Here is a 27,166-nt window from a genome sequence, read left to right as displayed (position 1 = left end):
TAGTATAAATCGATGGAAAATTGTAATTGTAACGGCGCACTACAGGGCACGCTTTTTAGGCATACTAGATGCCTAAAAAGCGTGCCACGACCACATCCCGTGAAAAGAAAAAGACCAATAGCGATCGAACCAGAAATATGGCTCTCTCTTTCACTGTGATGGAACGAAAAAGAGAGCAATATTTTCTATCTGCCGCTGGTCGCGACATGTCATGTCTTCACGAGATAACATTTATGTCGTGGCCATTGACCTCTTAAAATAATAGAACACAGAATCATGTAGAAAATTTCACATCAAAACTGGCCAATTTTGCTTTGACATTTTTAGAATTATTGTTAAAGAAAATTATACCTTTAAATATAGTCCAATATTCAATAAAATCCCAAATTCAGATCAAATTCAACCTTATTGAATTTAAGGTTGAATTTGCAAATGCGACTATTTGAATTGAGTGCCAAGAAGTTGTGTTTGGCTCTCATTTAGTGGGGACGTGTTTTGGTCGCTGATTGTGCATCCACTTTTTATAGGAGATCGATGGTCGTGGCACGTATCTGGCACTGGTATTATTTCTGAGTAGAAAGTATATGGAACGACTCAACACGTTGATCTAAAGCCGTCTTGCGGTCTTAGGATGATAATGTTTTGATTATGTTACGATCTCTGTAAATGAAAATAGTACGTAGGTACTTTTGAAAAGTAAAAACTTTTTTAACAAGACAATCCCTAGTTTTCTAAAAAGTATGTAACAGCTTACACTTTATATGAATGCTAATGATCGTTAATCGAATAAAATTATAACTTTGTAAATAGAACACGTAAGCTTATTCCACTTCACGCTTCATCGGGTTTTAATCAAATAAAATGATCACAATTTCATCGTCCCCAACATTTGAACTCGTCAATTGAACACCTGTACATTTCCCACAAATCTCCTATAAAATACATGGGGCACATTATAGGTATACGGAATACGTATTCGTGTTCACTGAATCGTCACATAGACTATCATAAAATAATATGATAACAAGCAAACTATCTTTCTAAGGAGCACTTCTGAGGAGGATTCGATGTATATTCGAGGCAAGGAAATTATATTTTGGATGTGGTTCTGCTTGGTTGTGGTGGTGAGATAGTTACCGTGACTTAGGTATTACTTTATTATTAAAATCAAACTCGTAGCGTTAAGAAATTTGGCGTTAAACTGTACCTCTGAAACGTAGTGTGCAACTATTTTAAACTGCATTGTTATTTTATAATTTAAGAGACATAGAAATCAGTAAGGATATTTGGTACTGAAAGAGGATGCTTCTTATTTCGTGGACCACCAGAAGAACAAACTTCGCCACCTTTGGAGCTCTGTGATAACAGTAACTTTTCAACTGTATTTTATGGAAGGAATCTCAGTTATATAGCGAATGACAGGTGAAGTCTCTCATAGACCTCTACTCGGACGGTGTGGAACAAGTTTTTAAGGAAAGTAACGGAGAACACTGCAGTGCTGACATGACATTCATCAATGCAAAATATATATGTAAACAATAACGTTGTTGATATCGGGTATATGAAATTATGATTTTATGCATATGCAATATGCATATGCAATATGCATTGATTTTATGACTTATTGTTCAGAAATGCTGAGTATCATTTCGTTATTCGTGTTTTTAAAAATGCAAAGTGATTTGACATCATATGATTTCTATAAATGTTGACATGGATAATAGGAAGAGTAATAAAAACATAAGATATTTGGTAAAGTATATGTTTTATTGAAGCTGTAGCTTATAACTCATTAACAATATGCAGTTTCCTTGAAACTTAGATGGGTTTAAGTAATACATTCTTATAATATATTTACATGTAATATAAATTAATGATTATTAATATAACGATTACATAGCAATGGCAACACTTCTTTGATATCGGATAACGCTGAAGATGTAGCCACAGTACAAGAGACACGGAGACCGGAATCTACTATGTATTATAATTTAAAAGATTACAATAACTAAAGGATTTACATAAATTTAAACACACTAAATCTTTTTTTGTAAAAATTTTACATAGTACATTTTACAATACCTTACAGTTAAACACGATTATTTACAAGTTTTACCTATATTACAACAAAACTATATTGGTGATCTGAAACTACGAAATGTGAGAGTCATAGTGTTTGTAGCGAAGAGTTCAGTCTTTACCTCACTAAAATACATTTAGAATTCATTAAACTGGACTGTCAGCAACTGTTCGAGACGTATAAATTTCCGGGCTGTCAGAAGTTGTGGTTACAAATGGATCGGTTGCCATCCATTCATTTTTATCGATTTTTGAACATTTCACATGTTCAGTGGCAATTCTGACTTTCTTCTTGTACGTGCTATTTGACAACATGTAGATTAACACACTCCAGAAATTTGGGTCGCTCCACAAAATAGTTGATCGCCGATCTCGCTGCTCCTTCAGAAAAGCGTATATCGAGTTCTCCGAGCCAATATCAGTAAATACGTAAACAGTATTCTTGCTCTTCAACATTTCGCCTCGGATTTTCTTTATATTCACGTGACTATACATTGATGTTAGATAATTTGGAGAGAATATAATCAAGACGACATTTGATTCCTTTGTGCCAGTCCTAAACTGTTTGGCTAAATGATCTTTATTATTCGCATTATTTATGCATCTTATTTGTACATTGTAATTTTTATGCTCTTTCAATTCTGGTAATATTTCTTTTAAGACAAACTCTTCGTCCATATCAGTATATTTTACTATAATGTTCTTATCTTCTTCCGAGACTGCAGTTTCTTGATGAAAAAAGTATTGAAGTTTTTTTTTTATATACAGATGTATTTGCTCCTTGTACACACAATAGAATAACACAATCATAAAAAAAGAAGTTAGCGACGTCGCAAGAGTTATCGTGAAAGTGAAAGCCCACGATTCGCGACAAACTTCTTTCGTCCAAGTAGAGCAATGCGTAAGAGTATCATCAACAACCTGAAATTAACACATATAAATCAATATAAATTATATATATATATATATATATATGAATATACCTTAATTTAATATTTAAATAAACACTAGAAAAAAACGATGGAACAAGATTTTTAAGTGTATTTAATATTTACAAACCTTTGTTTTGAGAACATCCTTTACATAGTTGATGAATTGAAAATTCGTGCACATACATTTTAAAGGATTTTCTGTGATCCATATCTCTTTTAATAGTGGGCTTATGCGCTTTTTGTACTTTGATGTACATTGTTTATCAAGTATGTCAAATCCTTTATCCTGAAATATGATTAAATATTACATTAGTTATGTTAAAATTATAAAAATATCATTATTTTTAGTCACAATATACATACCGATAGAAATTGTATATAGTTGTTGCTGATATCCAATATTTCATGGCCATTAAACCACCAATCATCAAAAGCTACTTGGAACTTATTGTGACTTAAATTGAGTAATCTTAGAGACGTGTGAGCAAAAGGTGAATCACGATTAATTACACTTATTAGTTTAGTTCCAAATTTGAATCTATATTCCAATTTCATATGCAGATCGTCAAGCTCGTTGTAAGCAAAAGAGATTGACATCCTCTGTCTATTATTGCTGAATAAATACGAGGATATTGTTTTTATATGGTTATGCTCCATGTTTAAATATATGAGACTTAAGAGCGAAGAAAACGTAGAACTGCAAAAGAAAGAAAATAGTTAGAAATATGCATACAAATGCTTGTATAAAGAGAAAGAATCAGCCTTGAACTCACCCAGAAACTTCTTCAATGGAATTATAACATAAATTCAATTTCTCCAAGCGTACTAATGATGAGAACAATTTAGAATGTAAGCTTTTCAAGTTATTATGACTCAAATCCAATTCCAACAAGTTAATTTGATCATTAAAAGTTGACTCTGGTATTATTTCTATATCATTAAATGCGAACGATATGTTTTTTAACAGAGACGAGTTAGTGAAAATGTCATATGGCACAACTTCTATTCCACTTCTCTGAATGTATACCTGATTTAAGTTTGGTAAATTTCCAAATAGACTTCTCGGCAATTCTTTCATTTTTACATCATTATTGAGAACTATTACAGTTTCCAACTTTTTATTGTTTGAAAAGAGATTCTCTGGTAATGTTGAAAACTTGTTGGAAAATAACGTAAGTTTCTTTAATTTTCTTAATGGCTTAAAAATTGATGTTGGAAGTTCATTAAGTCCATTAGAACTCAGATCCAATTCTTCGAGAACGTCTACGCCAGTGAAGAAATCTTTTGAAAACTTTGTCACATTACTTTGCCATAAGGATAATTTTCTCAATAACGTTAAATGAGAAAAGAGATTCGAGGACATATTCGTCATGTGGTTATGACTTATTTCCAAGGTCTCCAACCTTTCTAGGGGCTTGAATAACTCTTCAGACAGTTTGATATTGTTACATCGTATGTTAAGCCATGTCAAGTTTTGAACGTCCACAAATAAGTTGTCCGGTAAGTGTTTTATTCCGTTCACTGATAGAAGCAGCTTGGTCAAATCTTTTAATCCTGCAAAATGCTTTCTATCGAAATATCCAGATAGCTCTTTTGCATTTTGAAATATCAAAGACATTGTCTTAGGGACTCCAATATGCATTAAAATATCATTGAATGAACTGTTTGGTAATGGACAGTCTTTGAAACTGACTGACTTGAAAGAATTTGTTCCGTTGGCACATTTTGGTAGCTGGCTGTAATCTAGAGTTGTGGTGTTTTCGCATTTTATGTTGATGTACGTACTTGGTAGTAAGTTTATTTTTACAATACGCCCTGAAACAAATGTTCTACTTTAAACACATATTAAAAACAAGATTTTACATATTTTTTTGTGTAGAACATTTTTTATTCAAAATTAAAACAAAACGTTGTGACAATTAGTTTTTCTGCTGAAATATGTAAATGTAATATTAGACTACAATCCCTTGAACAAGCCTTCTAAGCGTTATTCACGTTGGGTCATTTCACAGGTAATTTTTGTTCAAGGGCTTGTAGTCTATATACATATTTTTATACCCGACACAAAAAAAGGGGTGTTATAAGTTTGACGTGTGTATATCTGTCTGCCAGTCTGTCTGTGGCACCATAACTCCCGGACGAATGAAGCGATTTCAATTTAGTTTTTTTTTGTATCAAAGTTGAAATACGGACGAGTGTTCTTAGATATGTTTGATGAAATCGGTTGAGCCGTTTAAAAGTTCTGGGGGTTGAAGTGGAGAATAATAACCGAATGTCTGCAAATATACTTGAGTAGAGTCTCAAATGAAAGCCCACTGAAAGAGAATATTGATGACTTGACCGAGAGTGTAATTAAAAATTTCATGACCTTCGAGGTTTTTTCGAAATTTTAATTCTATGTTAATAATTATAAAGAGCAATCTCTGCTAAACCAGAATGTACGGTGCAAAAAAATAAGGAGAGAGTGTAACTGCTGCATAGAATAATTGCAGGTAAAATTTGATTTTTACGAACGTAGGACACTTAAATGTGACAGCACTTACCATCGATGTTACAATTCAGTTCAATTGCGAGCGTGCCGCCGCAAACGCAGTTAGGGTGACTGGGGCACATCACACTAGCACTAATTACATGCACGGCTAGTGCCGCCATCAACACATGTGTGAACTTTCGATCCATCATGGTATTTTACATTTGCCCATTTATCTAAAATGATTCAGATTGCGTAACCTCCGAGAAGTGCCTTGAACTGGAACTCTACGCATCTTCATTCGTAGAAACTGTAACAAAAAGAGATTCTATTAAAATGAACAAATTCTGAACACCAGCCATAATCCTTATTAGGATCTTGTTCGGACGTGACTTAAGGTCACTTGGTTATTACAGTATTTTCCTCATCTTATAGCAATTTAGATTCTGAAAAAACTCGGCCGTTTCATTAGCTGTAACGAGATTATAGTACGTGATCATGGTTTTAAAAGCAAAAGGCACTTTAGGAGAACATTTACTTTAACAACGTACAGCTAGTACAGCAGTACTACCTAACGTACCATTTTCAAAAGTAGTATAGTGGCTCTGAATACTATACTCGTACATAATATTAACTTGAATATAATTCCATAAGAGTAAGTATCATCATCATAATCAAACTAATTAATTTCAATTTAATCAAATTTTCTACTATTTCCGCGATTGGGAATGTCTTACTTATATGATGTTTACTTTTATATCTTAAATACTCGCGCAAGTTTGGTATTTTGGCCTTCATGCATTGCAAGTTATTGTGTACATGTAAGTTATGATGCCAAATAGAAATATATCAGAAATGTGGATTGAAATTAAGCATTTCAGAGCTGACCAACATAGTAGATTTCATTTGCTTCAATTAGGCTTAACTTACTAGCACTTTTGAAAAGTCAAGTTGAAAAGATTTGAAAAGATCAATGGAGTTAAACCATTTGCTATTTCAGTCTTGATATTTCAGTCGTTACTTATGTGAATTGACTAAGCATTTCAGAGCATTTCAGAGTATACCTTCATGTCTAACTTTACTAGCACTTTTGAAAAGTCAAGTTGAAAAGATTTGAAAAGATCGATGGAGCTTACACATTTGCTATTTCAGTCTTGATATTTCAGTCGTTATTTATGTGGATTGACTAAGTATTTCAGAGCTAACCAGCATAGTAGATTTCACACAGGGGCTAATTCGTTGTTGAATAATGAAAATTTTACCACGTCCATGAGCGTGGGATTAGGAGTTTAGATTGACCATGACCACGTCACTTTTATACTGCAGGCTTCGTACATTAAAGAACATTTTAGCGGGCTACAAAGCTCTCTCCATATAGGAGAGGGGATAAGGAGCGTTAACCCATGACGCTGCTCCAATGCGTATTAGTGTTGATGTTATTCATAAACGACTTTTTCTTTCTTCTAAGAAATTTTTAGTTATAATTCTCAGCCCAGAATTAGAAATTTGGTGGTTTTACACCCACGTGCCTTGGAGAGTACGTTCAGTCTGTAGTCTCGGTCATTATTATTAACATGGTTAATAGTATATGGTTGTTAATGCTAAATTGTGTTAAATAATGTTAAATTTAATGACGGACTTATAATTATTATTTGACTAGCGGTCGCTCGTGACTTCGTCTGCGTGGAATTCAGTTTTGTGCAAATTCCACGGGAACCATAGATTTTTCTGGAATGAAAAGTAAATTTCCATTCTAAATTTTAGCCAAATCGCTTTTGTAGCCGCAGTGGAAAGGCGGAACAAACATACACACTTACACACAAACTTTCGCCTTTATGGCTGAGTAGACAGTATTGACTGAGATTTACATTTTCACGCAGCTCGATTGTTGCCTGCACGATGCACGCAGGCATTTCAACGTCTGTCTGATATGGAATCATTATTGGTAATTTCTATAAATTAAAAAATTTTGTATTTGTGGGAATAATCAACAGATCTCAAATATTGGCTGCTAGACATTTTAATCACCATGTAAGTTGAGTTATGAAATAATGGGTTTAGCCCTTACCAATTATATACCTAACGTTCTTCCATTTTATATAACATGGCTTTCAAGTTAAAACGAACTGCTATTTAAAGCGAATAAAATAATCGCTGACCTGTAGAATCCATTGCACTGAATTTGTTTGGTTGGCAATGCCAACAATGGAATTGATTCCGCCGTTCGCAGTTTGTGAGCATTCGCGAATAAAAATCGCGTTTTAAATTGCTTTGGTGGTCAAAATATACACAATTTTATTGGCAATCATGGTACTATGTCAAGTCATTGATTGCACTGTATTTAACTTTCGTTAGATAATTTGGTCGCTGACTATGGGCCTTATTAGAAGGCTCAAAGTCTCTCAGCGGGCGATGGAGCGAGCTATGCTTGGAATTTCTCTGCGTGATCGAATTAGGAATGAGGAGATCCGCAGACGAACCAAAGTCACTGACATAGCTCAGCGAGTCGCGAAGCTGAAGTGGCAATGGGCGGGCCACATAGTTCGAAGAGCCGATGGACGTTGGGGCCCCAAGGTGCTGGAATGGCGACCCCGCACCGGAAAACGCACGGTGCAGTGTTGGGCGACCCCCCACTAGGTGGACCGAGGATATTAAGCGGGTTGCAGGGAGCCGCTGGATGCTGGCGGCTCGAGATCGTTGTGCTTAGAGGTCCATGCAAGAGGCCTATGTCCAGCAGTGGACGTCTATCGGCTGATAAGGTAAGATAATTTGAGGTATGGCAGTGAGTCGTGAAGCTGAAGTGGCAATGGGCAGAGCACATAGTCCGAAGAGCCGATGGACACGTTGGGGTCCCAAGATGCTGGATGGCGAAGCCGCACTGGAAAGCGCAATGTGGTTTGACCCCCACTAGTCCATGCAAGAGGCAGTGGACGTCCATCTGCTGTTAATGATGATAATAATGGATTATGATGAGATAATTTGAAAGTACTAAACAAGTTTAGGTAGCAACCAACGCATTAAATTATAATATCATTTAATGACAGTCTATAAAGCCATGACTTCAATTATAGGAGAGAGAATAATTTATAGAACTCAGGCTCACTATGCCGCTCCAATGCAGGCTGGTGAGCTCAGGGTAATAACGTTTACTCCAATGACAATCACTTTAATGAGGTTGAGACCCTCCTCCCCAGATGACATCAAGCATGTCGCAAGGATTCGCTGGATACAGGCGGCAGGATCGTGATGTTTGGAAGTCCCTACAAAAGGCCTACGTCCTGAAGTGGATGTCCATCGGCTGATATGATGATGATGATAAGACCGACGGCTTAACGTGCTCTCCGAAAAACAATGTTGTACCACAAATTTCCGAAGCCAGAATTTCAACTGAAAATCTCTGCTGAAAAAAAACAGCAGCAAATGCTATTCTATAAATTATGTTACAAGCACTATGATTATGTATTTGTATTACCCTCATTTACGAGTAGAATAGTTACTATGAACGTCGGGTGAAGTAATTTAGTGCGAAACAAGTGACAGTTGCGGGTTAGCAACAGTTGTAATGAAGGACAGCGCGACGGGCGACGGGCGAGATAGTGCATAGTAGCAGTTACAACGAGATAACAGCTTGATTTAATGTGCCATTGTTTCATTTCTGCTAAGATATTGTATGGAGTAAATTACATTGTTTTTATATTATTTACAAGTTAGTCCTTGACTACAATCTCACCTAAAGGTAAGTGATGATACAGTCTAAGATGGAAGCGGGCTAACTTGTTAAGAGGAGGATGAAAATCCACACTCCTTTCGGTTTCTACACGGCATCGTACCGGAACGCTAAATCGCTTGGCGGTACGTCTTTGTCGGTAGGGTGGTAACTAGCCACGGCCGAAGCCTCCTACCAGCCAGACCAGAGATTAAGAAGATCTCATTCTGCCCAGCCGGGGATCGAACCCAGGATCTCCGTTTTGTAAATCCGCCGCGCATTGGCCGTCAAATTGAATCATAATTATTCTAAATTAATATTTACTTGTTTATTAGTATCATTTTTTTTTATAAAAACCTTTTAATATATTAAAAAACAAATAACATAAAAAGGAAGCACAGGATTTTTAGAAGTTATTTGTTTAAAAAAAATGTCGTTTATCTTGACCGCTCGTAATCCAATACATAAAAATCTCGTATCTCGTTGTTTGTAGTCGTACAGTTCGATACATTTTTGTGTTTTTTTTTTTTTTTTGTATATTTTTAAAAAGGTAGATTATGCACTATTGGCATAGTATAATTTGGAAGAGAAAATAAACTTTATTGTTTATGAAGAAATTGTATAAAGTGTCAACGACGATACTAATTCTAATATGTATATAATAATAAGCTCCGTTATTAGATTTATTTTACTGTACAAGCATGTAGAAGCATCTTTGGAAAAGAGTAGCAGGTCTCGTTTAGATATACAAAAATTTATGTTTTTTTACAGATACTAATTATAAGGACATGTCAAATTAAAGGCTTATTTATGCATATTAATTAAATGTAAAACCAATTATAAAGTATATTATTTTTTTTTCCATACTCCTTCAAAATTACTTTAATTTTTAGAACCGTTCTTTTATAGGCAATTTTATTTGCTTTTTTTTCGAAAATCTAAATTAATACATCAAAAAACCAAAGACTGCTATCCAATATTTAAGAACATATAATAAGAAAAATATAATATGTTTATTTACATAATTTATTCCAATAATTAAAACCATATTATAGTCATAGTTGTATAAAAAATATTTGTTGCTTTTAAGGGTTAACATCAAATAAGATCGCATTCAAGGACTAATCATCATCTCCTTACCCTTATCCCACTTAAGTGGGGTTGGAAAAATATATCAATCTTTTCCATTCGTCTCTATTACTCGTCAACTCATCATCCACTCCTTTTACACACATGTCCTCTTTCACACAATCCAACCATCTCTTCTTTGGCCTTCCTCTCCTCTTATAGTCCTTCCACTTGCACATTCAACATTTTTCTAGTAATATGACATGTCCATAGCAAGCTAACCTTCTACTCCTCAATTTTTCTGTCACTGGCGCCACCTTCAGACTTCCTCTTATATACTCATTCCTTATTTTATTTATTCAAGGACTAACTTGTCATTAAAAAAAGATATTCGATAGATCAGCTCGTATAACTAGTTATGGCATTGGTAATGATAAGTTGGCAACATTGCAAACAAGATGAAAGTACTGTGGGTCATAAATTCAAATAGGTGGTAGTTAGCACGTGAGGCTGGCATTGCAAGATAAACGACCACCGCATTACGTGCGTTTTTTATCATTAAAACTTTCCAACTAACCTGGTACGTAACTGAACATGCCGCATATAATTTGAATTTATGCATACAATTTCAGAATGTAGGTAAAATTTTCATTATATTCACTTTGTACGTGCCCATTTCTACTGGGATTGCGTTTTGTACGTAAAAAACTGTAATCATTTTGTAGTTTAAATAAAACCTGATAATATGTTGGTTAGGTACTGTTATTATTACGTCATCATCATCGTCTCAGCCGATGGACGTCCACGTCAGGACAGGCCTTTTGTAGGGACTTCCAAACATCATCACATACTGAGCCAACTGCATCCAGCGAATCCCTGCGATTCGCTTGATGTTGTCAGTCCACCTGGTGGGGGGTCGAACAACACTGCGCTTACTAGTGCGGGGTCGTCATCCCAGCACCTTGGGACCCAACATCCATCAGCTCTACAAACTATGTGCCCCGCCCATTGCCACTTCAGCTTCGCGACACGTTGAGCTATGTTGGTGACTTTGGTTCTTATTATTAGAACATCATCAATACATAAAATTGAACTATCTGTCTGTATTTCAATATAAGTATTTTGTCAAGTGCATATAGTTATTTACACTATATTACAACATTATCAAGCTTTTTTAAATTTTTTGTCTATCTGTCTGGTTTTAACTTTGGAAATAGGCTACTAGGCTTAACTTTGGAACGACTGAATTGATTTAGTTTCAACCGTAGAGGTTACTGAGCGGCATGTAGACTACTTTTTATCCGGGAACAATCAATGAATCAATGACATATGAAAAACTGAATTTTACGCTAACGAAGTTGCGGGCATCCGCATGTTATTTAATATGTATGATGTTATAGAACGGTATATTACAATTAGGTCAAAGAAAACGGCCGTTAATTATAGTAGATTTACATTAAACTGTAATATTACTTTGTAATAATATCCATAAGCCACAGCCACATAATGCTTCACGTAATATTGCCGTCTGTCCACACAGAGCTCAACTCGCGCAAATAATTATTCCACCCTATACTAGTCCTTTGACTCGCGCCGAAAAATAGGGAAGTGGTTAGCAGGATGAGTAACTTGAAATGCGGTAAGTGCACGGCAACAACACGCGTTAATTGCGAGATACAATCTTGCCGCGCAACTAATGTAGAGCAAAATGCGTCATTCGTGCGCGTTAGTCGTCCGAACGCAGCGAGGAAATCGCACGCGGCGTGCTTCTACGATTGCCGCGCTATGTTTGGACACGCCCTAACGTGACGCCCTAACGCCACACGACGACTCTGCTTACTTCCTACGTCACTTGTACGGTTTGTGACAGGCGGGTTAGGTAAGACTTTGGTTGTGGTTGACAAGTGCAGTGGATCGCAACTCCATATATTTACCACTATCATCATCATCATCATCATTATCAACCTATATTCGGCTCACTGCAGAGCTCGAGTCTCCTTTCAGAATGAAAGGGGTTAGGCCAATAGTCCACGGCCCGATGCGGATTGGCAGGCTTCACACACGCAGAGAATTAAGAAAATTATAACTGGAAACCAAAATTATGTTATAAGCTACTGGAAGGTTCCAAATATTGTTAACGTAATTTAAAAACCCGCAAATTGTGTCCAACACTCACGTATTTCATCGCAAAACGTGCTCTCAATCGTTTAGATATTGATATTTTAAAACTAAAATAGTTAACTTGTTTTTTGTATTGGACAATAAAAATAAATATTTGAAAATGTGTGCATCGCCAATGCAGTAAACTGCTGAAAAAGCAAATCAAACTATGCAAGCAATGCATCACGCATATTTCACGAAGTTTCGTTCCAATTAAAAACCAATTTTGCGAATTGGTATTTTTTCGATAGAACACGGTGTCCAATAAAGTTAAAAAAATACACTAACCGAGGAATTTCAAATGTATGCAAACAACGAGTGCGACGGTACTTAATTTATTGAATATAAACAGACGTTACTGTGTGGGAGTTCAATAAAAGTAGTGACGAGTCGCAACCGAAAGTTTGAGATTCAACATCACCTTATGGATGCTCTGGTTTCGCGGTGAAACGTTCGACAGTTTTGAGTCGGATCTAAAAGACGTTGTTGCTTGGAATATATTAATATATCGTTATATCTTTTTAATTATTTTTATCGCGGTAATCCGCGAAACAATATCGATAAAAATAAATCAATTTATAACTTGACGTAATTTATTAATTTAAGCAATACTAACAAACGCCTGCAACATCCACAAGAAAATTTATAGGTTTTCATTGTACACTACCATTATTTAGAAGTTAGTATGGTATATGACTATGACTACAATGGGTGTAAAACACCGGGTTGCGAGTATATCTTGAAACCAGGACTCGCTCAAAACTACATTACTAGAGCCACTGTAGACTTAGGAAAATACACACAATTTCAAGACAGTGCGTAAAAACGGAAAAAGTTATATACACAAAACTAAGTCACCTGGGTGTAAAAACACCATCGTAGCTTTTGAGGGTTAAACAAAACTTTGACAAATTACGTACTTAAAACTTCCTTATTAATTACTCTGCAATATTGATGAAAATCGCATGAAAATACGTTCAGTAGTTTTCGAGTTTCGAGTTTCAAACTACTAATAGACGGACGCGGCAGAGGACTTTGTTTTAGAATCTGTATAAATGTATGTATAGGCATAACGATACCACAAAATATAATGTAGATGTCGTCGCAAAAAAAATCTTAATATGAAACATTTTCAAATAATCATCTATTTGATCAATAGGACATCACAAATCATAACAAAGAATTTGTTTTACTAAGCTTTAAAATTAAATTATTTTAGCAATAATTAGTAGAAACTGAGTATCTACTAGGATAACATGGAGCTACGCTAAGTCAATTGAATAAGATTTAAGGCTTCGTGCATTCTTAGGAGGAGCTATGCAGTTAGTCCTGCTAATTGGAATTGTTGGTTATAAGATATAGTCTAGTTAAATGAATTCATCCTGAGGATTTGATGATTGTAAATTTACACAGATAAATAATAATTAATCAAGAGAGATTTTGAATTTCACGAAGTAACTTCACAATTACATTACATATATTAAAATGGCGAAACTTAAAGCCGTTGATCGTAAAATAATCGTAGATTACAACCTAGAAACATACTTTCTCTCTCTCTCTCTCTCTCTCTCCGCGACGTGTTTCTTTTTACTGTGGGTCATGACCCCTATCACACATTCACGACTTTTTCCGCACGATGTCGCGCCATGCGGCTCGGCTTTTCGCGACTTGCAGAGCATCGTGTATTTTTGAATCGAGAGTGGTGCGGATTTGATGTGACGAACGCATCGGGCTACGTCCTCGAGGTCTCTTCCCTTCCACTTTGCCAGTGATAATAAGTTTCTCTACGTTATCTCCTTGTATACTGGAAATGTGACCGAAGTACTTGAGGATTTTCAAATAACAGGTGGTGTGACGTCTTTTCGAGATGTTGAGTTATTTCAACATCGATGCATAGGTTATATGCGCTGTCCACGGAATACGGAGCATTTTCCGCCAACGCGACACTTCAAAGGCGTTTTAGCGATGCCGATCAGTTGATTTGATAGTCCATGCCTTAACTGCATACGTACATGGAATTTCTGTGGAAACTTAAAAAAAAACTAAATCTACGTAACGAAGCTGCGTGCAAAACAAATTAGTTAGGGTAAACTAATGACATTATTGGTATATCTGTTTTATATTATTGACTAGACTAGAACTTTATAGATATTAGTGGCTAAAATATTAGCTTATTGCTATATTTTGAAATGTAAAAAAATAACTAGGTTAATGGTAGTAATAATTAAACTTTTGCAATTAGCCTGTACGACCTTTGAAAGTTAAGAAACGCATTGCCTTATCTGGGTTGAAATCTCAGCCGCGACTTTCTTACGAACTTGTTCAATTAATTTCGAACGAAAAGTACCTTCTGCCGGAAATAAAACTTATTTTATTAAATCATTTTAAAATAATTTCCTGTGTGAAATTTTTTTCAAGAAAACTTTTCAAGGAGTAATTATTCTAAAAGTAATAAGCTTATCTGAATATTATCAAGAAAAATATGTTACAGTGGATGAGTTAAGTACACCATTTGATTTGATAAGATATGGATTATTATAATTCACAAATGTCTGATAGAAAATCTTATAGTAATAAGTAAATATTTTCGTGAATAGCTTCATCTCGATGAGACGATATACTTTTTTATTTACGAATACTCTTGATTCTGGTAGCTAACTGAGTTACCAGGAAATAAAAATTTCTAAGCGTCGGAACGAGATAATGTACCACGCAATTTGCAGAACATTGTGTCTGTTAAGTATTATAACTATTAATTAATTAACAGTAAAAAAACATCTGATTAGTAACAATTTTTGATAAACTACCCTCCTCCCAACTTGTATAAATAACGAGATTATCGCATCGAACGGATTTTAACTACCGAAAAATTAAATTCCGTTTAATGCGATGCGTCCAATACGTACGACGTCTCGATGCGATCAGTGGACGCGTACCATAATTGTCCATGCAATAATGTTATCAATAATTTAATTTATCAAGTGTCTGCCTTCGGGCTCTGGTTTCGATCTTCATGGTATGGAAGCGGATGAAATTACAGTAATTGATATTTGAGGATTAACACTAATGAGTACGTGTCAGGTTGCTTACTGGAGGGCATATGAGTACGTATATAGTTATATACATATATAGTTATGTATAGTAAACACTGTAAAATGATATTCTGTTGCGATGATTTTCTACTGCATTTATTCATTATATTTTTTTTACTAACAGAATATCTACCACATCTTCTTAGGGTTCTGAACGTACTTAGTACACAAACGGAACCCTTATAATATCAATCACGCACATTTTAATGTCTGTCTGTTTTCTTCGAATGTACTGGACCAATCCAGTTGAAATTTGGTACACATATCAATTCTTGTGACTTAAATACAGGGATGTATCGTGAATAGGTAAAATTTTAATATAGGGGGCACTTATGGGGCGTAAGATGGAAAGTTAAAAAAAGTCTTTTACAAACTTCATCGTGTGATTCATGAAATGAAAGGTCTTGATATGAGATTTTTGAATTGCTTGCGGGAGATTTCGGGGATCGAAGTATCACCCCTCGGTGATGAGTCAGACAGTTTTACCGCTGAGCTATTGAGGCTCTTGTCTCTCATTATCAGTCTTTTTTAACGGAATACTAAAAGGCTAGGCGTCCCTTTTTGTAGATGATGCTAATATGAAGCTTAGACCCACCTCGCTGCTCCAATGCGAGTCGGTGAGCCATTTATGAATCGAAATGTATTTTTATTAATGTATACATAAAAAAATAATATACTAAAGCAATTAGGATAAATGAGGCAATTATAAAACAGAATTGTAGAAATAACAACTAAAAAAAACTTTAATATCTGTAATTGCTCCAATTGAAGAAATATACAACGCCTACACGAAAAGTAACGTGAATCGTAAGCTTTCACAAGTCACGATAGCAATATAATTTTTAGGGTCCCGCATTTCAGAATAAAAAACGAAACCCATAAAGCATTAATTGGATATATGTTTAGACCCTTTAGAATCTCGGAAACGCGTAAAGGTAACACGTAAATTAAAATCTGGGCATGTCATGTTGCACGTCGATTTTCTTTCTATTAACGCTTCAAAAATTAAAAAAAAATGTATGGGAATGACATTCGTTATCGATAGGTCACGTGATCGAGTTATCGATCTGATCCGTCATTCCTGTACATTATTTCAGTTTTCAAAGCATTAGCGGTTGCAGATATCGACGACGTGTCACATGGCTACAGACCCTTACACTTACACGTAGGTAAGTGACCTCCGTGGCGGAGTGGTGTGCGGGGTGGATTTACAAGACGGAGGTCCTGGGTTCAATCCCCAGCTGGGCCTAATTGGTCCAGGTCTGGCTGGTTTCCACACGATGTTTTTCGTTCACTGTTTGAGACCCGTGATATTAAAATGCATACAACGAAAAGTTGGTTGTTGAACCCACACCCTCCGAAACCGGAGGGACAGGGCATATCCACTGAGCTATCACGGCATATTATGCATACTACCTTTTAATATGATCAATATTTCCATTCCCACTACAATAATCCAGCGGACGGAAAGAGAATCAAAACCTCTTTATAATGAGTCCGGCCCCTTTACCGTTGACGTTTAGGTTTCAAAGCTCACTTTCTTTTTTTCTGGAAAATCCATTTGTAATTCAATCATAACAAATATAGTCCTTATTTACAATCATGTTCGGAACCCTCTCGCGAATCCGACTTGCGCTTGTCAAGTTTTTATATTTAATCCCGCCCGCCCATAATTTTTTATGAAAAAATAAAAGCCCCACTCTCTCGCTATTGGCACGTACGTTTTCGGCGCCCAGTCTTTATTTAACTCTGTAAAAGGTTTTCACGTGAAAATTGAAGAGTATTTCACTTATATGGAATTGCTGATCGGCGGGAATAATGTTCTGTAGTTCAAAGAGCGGGAGGGAATTGAATTTGAAGTATCCACCAGTATTGAGTTTTATAATTTTGTTGTATACAACTCTTGTTCGAGAATAGCTCTAGAAATTGGAGTGTACGGAACAATTTATTATTATGAATTAAGCGAACAATTTTTAATTTTCAACAATTACAGAAAGGAGAATGGTAAGATTGCATGTATTTTGGGACTAGCAGATAGAAGTAGCGTATATAATGGGCACTTATTAATAGTTGTTTATCATGATTTAGCTAAGAAAAAAGCAAAGGTAAGGTCTCTTGAAAAGCAGGGAGAAAAAAGATATACCTTAAAATTAGTAGGTATCATATCTAAACATAAATGTGAAAAATACCGCCGCTGACATACAACTGCGTGATTGCTTCATAAATACTACAAGGCGTTACGGTCGTAGGCAACAAGTAGTTTTTTGTTAATAAAATACACTTTTTTTTATTGATTTCCATTCTGTAAAATCTATTTTTTTTTTACGAGCATCTTATAAAATAATAGCTTAATTAATACAAAGGTATGAGTGTACGACACTTCAGAGTGCGACTCCCACTTTCGCCAACCTCCTTTAAATACCAAATTACAATCTGTCTGTCTGTTAAACTTAATTCAAATCGGTTGATGTAAATGAAATTTGGTATAGAAATAAAGTGAATCTTGGAGCAGAACATAGGCTATTTATTTATTTATTTGTGTGAAGAGCATGGGTGTTTTCTAGTGTCTGTGTGTATTTATACATTATATAAGTATTTATATGTAGTATAGAATTGTATATTAATATTATAATATCAACTATCTTAGCACCCATAACACAAGCTACTCTGTATGCTTACTTTGGGGCTAGATAGTGATGTGTATTGTTTAAAAATATTTATTTATTTATTTATATTATTCCCGGGATAATCGACAGAATAAAAAATAAATAGTTTCGCAAACGAAGTTTCGGGCGTCCGATAGACTACCTATATTTTTGACCACTTATTTAGGGCAAGGAACTTTGTGAGGTCAAAACCAGGACCAAATAGGGAATTTATAGTATCTTAATTGGGTCAGGTCTGATCTAATGGTCTTTGCAATTACGCCGAAAGCGTTCTTGTGTCGCTGTCACCAGGCGACGAGATGAAGCACGGTTGGGATTTAGTCGTTATAAGTTCGACATAACTTTTCGCTTGTCCGTGGTATCCAAAACATTGGTGAAAGAATTTATCAAATAGATTGAATAAAAAATTAATAAAAAAAATACAACCGACTTCAAAATCTTAAAAAAACTCAAAAGCAAAATTATAATATTATTAGCTGACACCCGCGACTTCGTCTGCGTGAAATTTTGTTTTTCACGAATCTCTCGGGAACCATGAATTTTTCCGGCATAGAAAGTAGCCTTAGTTAATCCATGCTATAATATATCTCAATACCAAATTTCAGCTAATTCGGTTTAGTAGTTAAGGCGTGAAAGAGTAACAAACATTCACATCATCAAAATCATCAGTTTTGCAAATCTTGGGAAACCATGGATTTTTTCGGGATAAAATGTAGCGTATGTGTTATACTGTTGGAAAAATACTAGAGAGATTGATATATTCTGATGTTAATCAGAATATAAAGATTGATGATGCACAGTTTGGTTTTCGTCCCGGTCTCTCGACAGATTCTGCGATTTTTAGTCTCAAATCAACGGTCAGCTACTACACAAATAGGAATACATCAATCTATGCATGTTTTTTAGATCTTAGCCGAGCTTTTGACCTGGTCAACTATCAGTTACTGTGGCAAAAACTTATTAGGTCCAATGTACCGAATAAAACCGTTGATTTGTTGAGATATTGGTACGAGAACCAAACAAACGTTGTGAAATGGGGCGACGCTATCTCTAATGATTTTAGATTAGAGTGTGGCGTGCGTCAAGGTGGGCTGACTTCTCCGGACCTTTTTAGTCTATATGTCAATGACTTGATTGAAGAACTCAGAAGTGCCAAAGTAGGCTGTCATATAGGTACAACATGTGTAAATAACTTAAGTTATGCGGACGATATGGTACTTCTGAGTCCCTCAATCAGGGGACTTAGACACTTGCTGAACATCTGTGAACAGTATGCGAGGGATCACGGTCTAAAGTATAATGTCAAGAAAACACAGATGATGGTATTTCGGGCAGGTAAAGGTCCGGAAAATGTGCCTTTAGTGTTCTTAGATGGATCTCCTATAGAAAGGGTGAACAAATTCAGATACTTGGGGCATATTTTAACTGAGGATTTGCGCGATAATGACGACATCGAGCGCGAACGGAGGGCCTTGGCTGTTCGGTGTAACATGCTCGCTCGCCGGTTTGCGAGGTGCAGTCCCGAAGCGAAGCTGACACTGTTTAGAGCATACTGTCAATGCTTCTACACCAGTCAGCTTTGGGTCAACTGCACCTCAAAGGCACGTAGCAGCATCAGAGTGCAGTATAATAACGCATACCGCATTCTGATGAAACTGCCTAAATATTGTAGCGCATCGGGCATGTTTGCCGACGCCAGAATACCAGATTATTTCGCTATCGTGAGATCGCGAATTGCGTCTTTTTGGTCCCGTATCCGGAACTGTCGTAATGAAATCCTCAGTGTATGCTCCGAGTATCCTGAAAACCCTATTCTAAAATATTGGCTTGCCGTGCATCGCGACAGGAACAAGAAATAAAAAAAAGAAATATGTTTGCTCTCAGAAATTTCTATAGATTTATTATTTAATTGTTATATTTAATTATTATCTGTACTTATTTATGTATATTTTAAATGGGTGTATAACCTGAAGTAAATAAATTATTATTATTATTATTATTATTAAAACGGATGACGGCATTTTTGACGTTTAGAAAAATTAAAAAAAAAAAAAAAAATATACCAGAGTAAAATCTATTTCCATTCCAAATTTCAGCTAAATCGCTTTAGAAGTAGCGGCGTTAAAGAGTAACAAACATCGAACCATCCATACAAAGTTTCGCGTTTATAATATTAGTAGGAGTGGAAAGTTCTCATCAATATAAATTAATCAAGGCCTAACACAAGGTATCTACTATAAACCGTTAAGAGTTCCCTTAAATGTACTTCGTATTCATTACCAGATCCCTGATGACAGTCACAACTCATCTGGTTAGGAAATTATCATCAATTTAAATAAATCAAGTCCAAACACAAGAAAACTGCTGTAATTCGTTCAAGAGTTCCCTCATCTGTGTTTTGGCTCCATCATCAGACCTTCATTTAATTGTGGTGCTATAAATTACTTAATTAAGAAGTTAACAAACATACTAGTTACATTTTTTTAAAATTATGTCAATTAAAAAAATAGGTGAAAAAATGATGATAAATTAAAATACGTAAGTTAAGTTTGTTTGTCACTGTCAATAAAACACCCAAAATTTTAACCATTGAACTATTCCCACAATCATATATCATGCGTTGCCTCTATTCTAAGCTACCACATTTTTTCCGCAGTGCGAATATACCCTAAGTCTGTGCATAAATAAATTGCAGTAGGTTCCCGCACCCTATCATCACGTGCGTCGGACGCGACGGCTGAAATTAATGCTCCCCTTTATGAGGGTTTTGTTATGTAAATAACGAGTGAATCGATACATTCCCCGGCTTGCGGTTTTGATGCACGTACTCTATGGCTTTTTTACTCGCCATATGAGGAACTTATTGTTCCGGAGTAAATATTTATGAAGAGAAAACTTTTTTGACATCAAGCGATTTTTAAAAGCTATTTTTTTATTTTGTACCTACCAGCTATGTGTGTTGAAAATGGATTTAATCGAAGAAGAAAGCCAGACTTTTTCTGGTTTTTTTGTTTGCGCAAAATTCAGTTTTTTCCAAACTCTGTCGGAATTGTGGATCCATGGTATTTTTTAAGATGGCCTCTGTATTAATTCAAATTATGATCTATCTCCATTCCCAACCAAATTCCCAACCGGTTCAGAAGTTTCGAAAAATTTTGATTGTTCTTTAAGTGTAAGTTAAATAAATAACTCTTGATTAGTTTCAAATCTTAACCTTAATAAAACAAATGAAATCGGCCAAGCCGATAGGAAATAATCACGTTTGTTTTAGGGGAGACCCCTTAAATATTTTGTTTTTTTTTTTAATTCGTTGTTTTGTAGTGGCAAGAGAAATACATCATCTGTGAAAATTTCAGTTATCTAACACTACCACGATTTATGAGGACGGATGGACGGAAAGCGGTGTCTTAATAATAGGGTTTCGTTTTACCCTTTGGTTACGGAATACTAAAAATAATGTAAACAACATACCCCGGGATAAAAAGAGCAATGTAAACAAAATGTTTACCCACAAGTAAATAACGCCATCAGAGCCAGACGTGTAATTAATTAGACCCAGTCTCGCTATTACTATACAATTTGGGACCCTCCGTATAACAACAGTCCCAATTCTCAGTTTCTTATTATCCGAATCACTTCAATTTGCAGAGAGGTATTCACTCAATTATCCGTCCTGATCAAATTACGGGATCAGTAATTGATGTTCCTTAATCCATTAGAAACGAAAAGAAATAACAATGTTTTTTTAAGGAAAATAAGACAGATAGGTACTTTAATGGAAAAATCTATTTTCAGACGCTTTTGTTGTTTTTGTACATCTTTTTCGTAGATTTATGTTTGAAAGGTTTATCACAATTTCAAAATTTTATTAATTGTTCACTTATATGACAATAATTAAAGTAGATATATATCTATATTATAAACTAGCGGACGCCCGCGACTTCGTCCGCCCTTAGACCTTTTTAATCCAGTCCTTACAGTAGTATCGCTGTAAAAATGGAGTAACTTCTCCCGTTTTCCCGACATTGCCCTTCACTGCTCTGCTCCTATTGATCGTAGCGTGATGAAAAGTATACTATAACCTGCTCAGGAGTATGAACAATCAAGTACCAAGTAAATCATGTACCAAATTTCGTTAAAACCCGTCGAGTAGTTTTTGTTTCTATAACGAACATACAGACAGACAAAAATTTTACTGATTGCATTTTTGGCATCAGTATCGATCACTAATCACCCCCTGATATTTATTTGAGAAATATATTTCATGTATAGAATTAACCTCTCTACAGATTTATTATAAGTATAAATTACCAACGGACCCAAAACCCAAAAATATTTTTCATAAATACTAAAATGTGGTTATTACCAAACAATTCATTTACTGCCTTGTAGTTCTAGTGGTTAGCCCACGGAAAATGGTCCAGGGTTCAAATCCTCAATGTTACGCCATCGTTCCTCGATCCGATCGTTATCATCTGATATTGATCGTCAAAATTTTAAATTACGAGTACTTATCGTCTCAGCACACTAACCTACATTGGATCAGCGTGGTGGGTCTTAGCTCCAAATCCCCTCTTCTATAAGAAATGACTCCAATCATTTAATTTAATTAAATTAAATCATAAAGCTGATAATAAATATTCAGGTCTAGTATTAGATAATTGTAATTTTTGACGGCATCCGTGGCGCAGTGGTATTTACAAGACGGAGGTCCTGGGTTCGATCCCCGGCTGGGCAGATTGAGATTTTCTTAATTTGTCCAGGTCTGGCTGGTGGGAGACTTCGGCCGTGGCTAGTTACCACCCTACCGGCAAAGGCGTACCGCCAAGCGATTTAGCGTTCCGATACGATGCCGCGTAGAAACCGAAAGGGGTGTGGATTTTCATCCTCCTCCTAACAAGTTAGCCCGCTTCCATCTTAGACTGCATCATCACTTACCATCAGGTGAGATTATAGTCAAGGGCTAACTTGTAAGGAATAAAAAAAAAAAAAATTAGTTCCTAAAAGTTTTATTACCATTTCAGGGTTCCATGCCCAATGGGTTAAACAGGACCCTATTACTGAAACTCCTTATTTTTTTGGCGTTTTTATAGATAATGGTATTGAACCCTTCGCGCACGAGTCCGACTCGTACTTGGCTGGTTATTAATTTTAAAGTCTGTTGTTGGTATTGTATTATTTAATAACTGCTACAGAATGATATAATATTAGTTAAAATATATTACCAAGGGATACAAAAGGCAATTTATTAAACCCATAAATCGAATATCGGCTTCTACGCGTCGTAATTTAACGCTATATCGCCTTCCGTTACAGCATTTGCGGTAGAGTAGTAACTAAGCGCGGCGAAATAACACCTACCCAACCGCTACCAAAGGACATATCCTAAAATGGGCCTTTATACTACTAATATTATAAACGCGAAAGTTTGTATGGATGTTTGGATGTATGTTTGGGTGTTTGTTTGGATGTTTGTTACTCTTTAACGCCGCTACTACTAAAGCAATTTGACTGAAATTTGGAATGAAAATAGATTTTACCCTGGATTAGCACGTAGGCTACATCTTATCTCGATAAAATCCATGTTTCGACGAACCCGCATTAATTAGAAAATTTTTTTTTGCCCCGCTCCGTTGTATACAAATTAAACATAGACAATACAGTAAAAGTGTTCAAAATAACCAATAAAAATAACTGGAATTGAATCCGGTGTAAGCTATCAATGTCATGTAATGTTGTCATTCAAGTTAAAAAAAAACATTAATTCGTAGAGATTCGCATGAAACAAAACAATTCCACAAATTGCCTTAGAAATGCATTAAATGCCGACCGATCACCGACAATCCGTGCAGTGTGTAAGTTACGAGCATATTACTATGATAAAATACTTAATTAATGTTGTCAGCTGTTGAAAAAATTATATTTTATTTAATTAATTAAAAAAAATGCAGGTTCCAAAAGTTTTAAACGCTATATTTTATGTTTTTTTGAGATAAAAATAATTTGTTCTGCTTATTTGACACTCGGAATAAAGGCCCAGCCTCTATACAAAATTCGTCCTTTAGATTTTATACATTGGCATTGTTCATGTCTTGATCTGAATCTTAAGGTTACTTGGACCAGATCACTAGAATTTCCATTGGCATGCACCTTATACATTCTGACGAGTTCTGTAGCGCAGTCGATAGGTAGTTTTTTCAACAGAGAAAACTAAATTTCTCGGCGGTACGTCTTTACTGGTATAGTGGTGCTAACCCTCCACGGTGCCTATCACTAGTTGGGACTTGAGTGAAATTAGAAAGTATTAAATCATAAACTGACTCGAGCTTGGACATCGAACCCAGGACTTGTTAAGAATTCACAGCATCTGCGTCAGAGAGGTCGTAATAATCGTCATTGCTCGTCTGTCTGAAGAATGCACTCATGATCTACTCCACTATATGTCACCTTCTTTTAATAATATTCATATTTATAGTAATTATAGGTAGAGTTGATTGATTGATTGATGAAATAAAAGTGTCAAGAATCAAGGTTAGAAAGTATGCCGTTTCCATTCGTACAACAAAAAAGTCAGTCAAAAAAGCTAAAGCTATTCGTACATAGAAATTAACTGAAACATACTTAACTAAAGTATGTGTGACAGGCTTGTCTTGACATTTGAGTAAAATACCCAATAGAATTATAATTAGAACTAAATATATTATATATTAGAATTATAATTAGAAGTAAAAACTCCGCTTTTTGTTAATTATTAAATTAATTAAGGAATTAATTCCAATACATCAAAAACCATATTCATGACAGGAACTCTTAAACACAATTATTGTCTTTTCCATATGTTCTGTTAGAATAAGAGTTACGGATGTATCCATTTGGATTAATTAATTATTGATTATTAGAGGCTATCCAATTGTTTTTAAGCTTACAAATCGCTAAAAGTCATGGTGGTTCTATTAAAAAAAATCGTTAGCAATTGTGTCTACCTTATTGTGTCATTTGGCACTGTTGAAGGGCAAATCACCAATTAAACTATATACCCTACCCTATTGCGTCAAAAAGCTTATAGGTAAGCTCTAAATACTAAGAGCCAGCAGGCTTTTAAGTTTGAACTAAAATATGTACCTGTAACCTTTAATACTTTTTTTATACATTATCTTTAATTTAAAAAGTCGTCTTTAACCTGACCATTACATACAAATGACACCTATCTGTAATTAAAACTGTCTGTTTTTACGAATTTATACAAGAATAATTCTGCTATTGTTTGTAGTTATCGGATTTTAATCAAATTGCAATATATTACGAGATCTTACTCTTGTGTAATTTTTATGAGAGTAATTATACACCTACAACTATATATTATTTATTTTGATTTTTATTTCACCATACATATACTAGTGATAAATAAAACGTCGAAAATACATCGCTATAAAATTATAAAAAAATTACTGTCTAAACTTACCTTCTAAAAATAAATGTCCAAGGGCACAAGAAACATATCCGAGACCATTTTATTCAACACACAGTTCATGAAAATACAGCACTTTTGAAATAATAATAAGCTCTATAGTGTCCAATTGATCGGTCTAAACAATTTCGTAGCTCCCTCGTAGACGCGCGGCCGTTACGTCGGCTACGACTCGACTGAACTGCTACGCGAACGATTCGCTACGTCACAAAATAAAGATAGTCGGTCGCGTTCGGATGTCTACGGAAATTGCCGAGTCAAGTTGTTTATCGCTGCGTAGAGTGGGAATAATTTGATATAAACTTGGGATACAAATTATATTTCGCATAATTGTGATACATACTTTATTTTCACAGTTTATTTATTTATTATTAATTAAGTTTTTGTTTCGGTATGTAAACTTAAACTGGGTTTCCATCAATCATTGAATAATCTTTTTAAGGTTTACATATTATTTTTATTTATTATTATAATAAGACAATTAGGCAATATTTATTTTCATTACTGATAAAACTTAATTTTGCTGTAAAAGATATTGACAGATACTTTACTTTGACTTGGTTACAATTAAAATTAAATTTTGAAATGTCGTACTTTCTATTCCCACCCAAACATTTTCCATTCTAACAGGTTTTTCGTGCAGATGTGAATAATTGAAAAGAAAAGGGTAAAAAATTCGCCCTGTTTCAACTAAAACATTGTTTTCGTTTTCTGTTTTATTTAATGAGTTTTAAAGACATTTTTTTTTGCATTCTGTAGTAATCATTTATAATTATATAGAAAAATGTACTATTCCAAAGAGAACTATTAGATGGCCGTTCGCCATTAAAAAAAATATATAATACATATCGAAGTTCCACATTCGAAGCTCAGTAATACGTTTCCAATAAAAAGGAAGTAGTAATTCCGTCATGTGCGTTGTATTAAGGGCAACATGACACGAGGTCTCGTATATCTAATAAACTAGATGACTCAGCGGACCGGAGTTCCCTAACCCTTTGCGTTAATAGAGAGGGACTTTTCCCTTCATACACCATTAACAAGCAATTTCGATTTTTTTTTAATTTTAAATAATACAGTTTTATAGTTTATTTTAGATTTGTTAGCTAACTGGTCATGCATAATAGGATCAGTTAATTATTTTTTTCTGTTTTTATTTTCATTTTATTTTATATATTTATTTGTAATCAACAGCAGAACAGTAGGTACATAAATGAATTAGATTACATAAACTTAAAATTTGCATCTATTCAGCATATAATTTGCATCTATTCATTATAAATTTCAGCCAAATTGCTTCAGTAGCCGCAGCGTAAAAGAGGAACAAACATACTTACACACTTACACACTTTCACACTTACACACAAACTTTCGCCTTTATAATATTAGTGTGAAGTGTGATAGCCTGATTACCTCTAAGGTAGATTACTGCAACATATAGTTTTCTTTAACATTCATTGTCAACCCATATTCGGCTCACTGCTGAGCTCGAGTCTCCTCTCACAATGAGAGGGGTTAGGCCAAT

At 35.1% G+C, this 27,166-nt stretch overlaps 1 protein-coding gene across 1 annotated transcript; it reads right to left on the bottom strand.

Moving 5' to 3' along the window:
- Window positions 1-1,746: 1,746 nt before the first annotated feature.
- LOC112042967 (protein toll-like) lies at window positions 1,747-25,810 on the bottom strand. The gene is made up of 6 exons (XM_024078199.2): window positions 25,636-25,810; window positions 5,555-5,791; window positions 3,785-4,826; window positions 3,375-3,708; window positions 3,139-3,297; window positions 1,747-3,000 (listed from the first exon to the last, which is right to left on the bottom strand). The coding sequence occupies exons 2-6, from the start codon at window positions 5,691-5,693 to the stop codon at window positions 2,227-2,229; spliced, it is 2,448 nt and encodes an 815-aa protein (XP_023933967.1). The 5' UTR covers window positions 5,694-5,791; window positions 25,636-25,810; the 3' UTR covers window positions 1,747-2,226.
- Between the last annotated feature and the right edge of the window lie 1,356 nt (window positions 25,811-27,166).

This window comes from Bicyclus anynana, chromosome 10 (assembly GCF_947172395.1).
Source record: "Bicyclus anynana chromosome 10, ilBicAnyn1.1, whole genome shotgun sequence".
Taxonomy (NCBI): Eukaryota; Metazoa; Arthropoda; class Insecta; order Lepidoptera; family Nymphalidae; genus Bicyclus; species Bicyclus anynana.
Note: the sequence above shows the minus strand (reverse complement) of the source record. Positions and strands in the feature narration are given on the sequence as shown.

Coding starts and splice junctions, on each gene's coding strand:
- LOC112042967 (XM_024078199.2), bottom strand. CDS start 5,693: ATGATGGATCGAAAGTTCACACATGTGTTGATGGCGGCACTAGCCGTG. Junction 3,709..3,784: donor TCCATTGAAGAAGTTTCTGG/GTGAGTTCAAGG, acceptor TTTCTTTTGCAG/TTCTACGTTTTCTTCGCTCT. Junction 3,001..3,138: donor AGGATGTTCTCAAAACAAAG/GTTTGTAAATAT, acceptor TGTTAATTTCAG/GTTGTTGATGATACTCTTAC.